Source organism: Oncorhynchus mykiss, chromosome 10, assembly GCF_057628025.1.
Source record: "Oncorhynchus mykiss isolate SJ-2025 chromosome 10, ASM5762802v1, whole genome shotgun sequence".
In the NCBI taxonomy this organism is placed as follows: Eukaryota; Metazoa; Chordata; class Actinopteri; order Salmoniformes; family Salmonidae; genus Oncorhynchus; species Oncorhynchus mykiss.
The window spans coordinates 35,084,119-35,089,164 of record NC_143031.1 but is presented as its reverse complement, the minus strand read 5'-3'; the positions used below and the strand labels follow the sequence as shown (position 1 = coordinate 35,089,164).

General features: G+C 41.7%; 1 protein-coding gene across 1 annotated transcript; it reads left to right on the top strand.

Moving 5' to 3' along the window:
- The first annotated feature begins 329 nt into the window (after positions 1-329).
- LOC110533718 (brain-specific homeobox/POU domain protein 3-like) lies at positions 330-3,238 on the top strand. The gene is made up of 2 exons (XM_021618186.3): positions 330-703; positions 1,093-3,238. Exons 1-2 carry the CDS (start codon positions 584-586, stop codon positions 2,017-2,019), a joined length of 1,047 nt encoding a protein of 348 aa, XP_021473861.1. The 5' UTR covers positions 330-583; the 3' UTR covers positions 2,020-3,238.
- The last annotated feature ends 1,808 nt before the right edge of the window (positions 3,239-5,046 follow it).

Below are 5,046 nucleotides of genomic sequence, written 5' to 3'. Positions count from 1 at the left end.
TTCGAGCTTTGAATGCTCATTTGAAATTATAAAAGTTTATGATGAGGTTATTACAGAAATTGGGAAATAGAATAAAATCCATCCAATCCATCAGAAAACACAGCAACCTGCGCAACGCGTGGTGGGCGTGTTGTCCGTATGACAACCAGCCAATACCATTGCACCTGTCAAAATCCAGACTCCAAACGCATTGCATTGGAGTGGGTGGTGGTTTTGCCCTCAAGAGGTGTGGCTACACACACATTTCCCAGTAACATTTGGAGACAATAGGGAAAGGAGGGGGCGATTACCCATCTTTGGGGCGGGGCCAGTAAGACGTTATTTAATAGGTGGCTGCTAGGTATCCATACTACATACAGCCATTTACAGCCAAAAGCAGAGGAGTCTGACTGGACAGAGAGAGATCTACAGGGGAGAAGACAGGAGGTTTAAACCTGTCATCATTACCATCACTACCATCACCTCAACCAACCAACCGACCATTCTATCAATTTGTTTAATCCTGAGACGATTCTAGTGACAACGGACCAACACGGAGCAAAACGAGGTAGACGGACAACGACCCTCACTAACTTCTGCAATCATGATGTCAATGAACAGCAAACAACCTTTCAGTATGCACCCCATACTGCACGAGCCCAAATACACGCCTCTGCAATCGACCTCAGAGGCCATCCGGAGGGCATGCATGCCCACTCACTCGGTGAGTCAAATGATCCAATTAGCAATAATGAAAAGTAGCCTTAAATGAAGGCGAGCATGCATGGGATATGGAGAATTGGGTGAACCCGAACGCTAAACGCTTATACATTATATGCCAAATAATGTGATTTGCCTGATAAGATATTTCGTATTGCTCATATGTCAAACTCTTCTCATTCCAAGGTGCAGAGAAATTATTTATCTTGAAAGATTCATCCTTAACGAATAATCAAATGTGACGGTTGAATATTTGGATGATACTAGGCTAATATAGTCTTTGAGTGATATGAAATGAACTCATCCGTTTGGATATTTGGACAATTTATTTAAAGAAATGTGCCTTATTAACCGTTCCCCTCTCTGCTTCCCCTGTTCCCCTCCATCTCACAGCTGCAAAGCAACATCTTCGCCGGCTTCGATGAGACTTTACTGCAGAGGGCGGAAGCGCTGGCAGCGGTGGATATCGCAAAGAGCCACCCTTATAAACCAGACGCGACCTACCACACCATGACCACGATGACCAGCATGGCCTGCACCCCCACCTCATCCTCGGCCCACCTCCACCACCCGTCTGTGCTCACCTCGCACCACCACCACCATCACCCCCATCACCAGGGCTCTCAGGGTCTGGATGGCGACCTGCTGGACCACCTGACCCCCGGCATGTCTGTCTCCCTGGGAGGGATGCCCGGCTCCGACGTCTGCTCCACTGCCTCCCATCCACACGCTCACATGTCCGCCATAAATCACATGCAGCAGCACCACCACCACCAACAGGCAATGAACATGCACCCCCACAGCATGGGCTCGCACACCTCGCTGGGCGGCGGCGTGGACTCAGAGCCAGACCCCCGGGAGCTGGAGTCGTTTGCAGAGCGGTTCAAGCAGAGGCGGATCAAGCTGGGGGTGACGCAGGCGGACGTGGGCTCGGCCCTGGCGAACCTTAAAATCCCCGGGGTCGGTTGCCTCAGTCAGAGCACGATTTGCCGGTTCGAATCCCTCACCTTGTCTCATAACAACATGGTGGCCCTGAAACCCATCCTGGAAGCGTGGCTGGAGGAGGCGGAGAGGGCGCAGCGGGAGAAAATGACCAAGCCAGAGATTTTCAACGGAGGAGACAAGAAGAGAAAACGCACCTCCATCGCTGCTCCCGAGAAGCGCTCATTGGAGGCATATTTCGCCGTGCAGCCGAGGCCCTCGTCTGAGAAGATTGCAGCAATAGCCGAGAAACTGGACCTGAAAAAGAACGTGGTCAGGGTGTGGTTTTGCAATCAGAGGCAAAAGCAGAAAAGGATGAAGTTTTCTGCGACTCACTAGGAAAATACAGAGCAAAACTTTCCTCGAATAGACAAATCCGAAGCAAATAGGCAAACGGCTACGGTCCATCGAGGCTAGCAGACAAGATGGGTTTCGTTCCTTTAAATTGGGATAAAGACTTGACAACCAACATCCACCGGGGCAAAACGTATACCTTTTGAAATTGAAAACTGAACATCGATGAATACAATAGGGTGAAATAGGAGATCGACATCATTATACTCCATGGAGGCGGAAAAGAGAAAACCCACCTCTTAACTCATGGCAATTATTGTACAAAAATGGAAATCGAATAATAATTGTTATTATTCTCTTGAGTCAGAATAACTATTTTATATTTATCATTGTACATATTTGTGAATAGGCTACATTTCACCTGTGTGTGAAGAGCGCATCGAATTCGTTCTTTTTTCAAAAACCGAATTGTTGTTTGCAGAAGATAACTGATGCTTAGGGCGTAATGTTGTCATCATTGTATGTGTCTCAGAGATGGTTGGCTCTCCGTAACACGGGGGTATAGTTGTAATCATTCATTGCATGGTTTACTTGTAGGGCGTTAGCTGTGAGTTAATAGTTCTAAAAGCCCATCTGAATGCATTGCAATAAGAGAGCATACACACGGGCAATCGCACGTACACGCGGACATACACAGTATAGTCTACTATCTGTCTACCTCATTACGCTAGTGTTGGCACATTCATGGTCATTTTGGACTGTAGGAGTATAAAACACAAAAAACTAATCGTTTCTTCGTTTTTTTGTTTTATCCACGAAGTTATGGTTGAATTAGATGACTCACAGAAAGAAAACATGGTGTATGTCTGTACTAATTTCACTGCAATGATGCTTTGACAATCAAATTATTTTGAATAATTACTTTGTAAAACGTCCATTTTATGTCCTCACATGAAAACGAAAATATTTTTGTTCTTTTTAAAATTATTATTATTAATAATAATAATAATATTGGCAAATTAATGGAAATATTGGTTATGTTGTATTCCCAGAGTTCAGTGCACTTTGTAGATATTCTAAACATGAGGAATTGTTGACTTATTTATATTTTTTACCGTTTTAGTTTGGTTTATTATTATTTACCTATTTATTTATTTTAACTTAACTTATTTAAAATACAACGTATATTTCATTTGTGAAGGTGTGCTTAAATGTGTCTGTGTAAGCGACAGAAACTAAAATAAACCATGCACGTTTTACCTCATCTTCTCCTATCAGTTTTTTTGAAGTAAATATATCAACAGTCTCAATTCGATGTCTGTTCGTCTGTTAGAATGGAGAGCATCTGGTTCTTTGAAATGGGAGAACACACTCAAGGTGGGAGGTTGACGGATCAGTTGTGGAAGCATTTTAAGCTATTTCTGAGTGGGCTATGGACAGGACTTTATAAAAGCTACGTCAACGATCAAATCAAATGATCATATGAATGATTAAATTCGATGTTGATCAATGTTTACTTTATTATGCTCCTTTTTTATTCAGAATCCGTTTTTTTTTATTGATCTGATTGAATAAGAAATAACACTTAGTTAGAATAAGTAATCATTGGGAGGGCATATATTAGTCTAGGCTAGTCCATGTGTTATTATAACGTTACATTTTTCCCTAGCACCTATAGAAAATCCCACATCAAACGTTAAATAAGAAAACAATTTATTCCTCGGACGTCAAAATAACTTTGAAATAGACCCAAGTCTCGTCATAAACTGGGGCATTCAAGGGTTTAGGTCATGAACGTAAGGACATCAGAGCAAATACACTTTGCTTTGAATAATTTAAAGTTAAACTGAGGATGGCACCATCAAAGGTTTAATAGTTTATTTATTCGTTGATGCAGTAAGATGTAAGCTAATAAGTCTGGACTATCACTTTGAAGCAAAACAACATTTAGAGGAAAGTTCAGAATGTAAAGTTTACTACAACCGTTGGAGTAAATGCATTGGTAATCGATCAATTATGAATATCAGCTTCTCATTGATTTTGACAAGTCCTTTCCACATGTGTGCATAATCATTGAGTCCCAGCTAGTTCATCCCGATCCTGCAGTCCGTGTGGAGCCTCTGCAGTCAGATGCGTAAGAAGAGAGACATGACAGGCGTTGACTGACATAGTTTATCAGTCCAGAAAATGTCAGGGGTTCCAGGGCTCTCCCTCGTGTTCAGCAGGTGGTTTCATGCCTGTAAAACTCGTTATTAATGAATAATAAATACCAGCTGTTATGATACTATTGATTTTTGTATGTTTGTTAAGAAGGAGATCTCCTCGCGCAGAAGGAAATGGTAGTGTTGTCCAACATGCGCCCGGGTCCTCTCCCCTCGGAGCAATTCAATACAATCATTCTGTTAGCAGACGGAACTTTTTGATGTGACACATCAGGAGGGTTGCCACTAAGGACGAAATAGACTGGGGTGAATGAGGAAATGTTACAATAGAAATAATGATAAAAAATAAAATTAAAAAACAATGGCAGCATAATATCACTAACAGCAGCTACACTTAAGCAATACAATCAAAATAGCTTGTTGCAAAATATACAGGCCTATGGAGCCACCCCAGATTTGTCCCCTATGGGGACTTGGCAGCCCCTACATCTCAAAAATATGAATTAATATTTCTCTTACAGTTAATTGAATTAATAGCCCATAGCATTCCAAAGTTAGAGCTGAAAGTCTGGCACCAGCGCCACTATCGCCAATATTGCTGCCATTTTAGGTTACTGGCATGTCAGATTAGCTCAATCGCCAATTTCTCAGCCTCTGAGTGTCACAGGAACACAACAGTTTGACCGAATAACAAAAAAATCATGACAACTTGCTATGAAAGACTGATCAAAATAACTTTAAAAACAGGAAAACAGGAAAGTCTATCAAATTTTACTAAATGCATGTGTGAATTGTTTGTAATATTTGCTTATTTTGGGGAATTTGAATAATTTACTTGTGCGTTAGAGAAGGTTAATTAAATAAAAGTGTTAGACAGTATCTTTACAACCATTATTAGCAATTTGGGGTA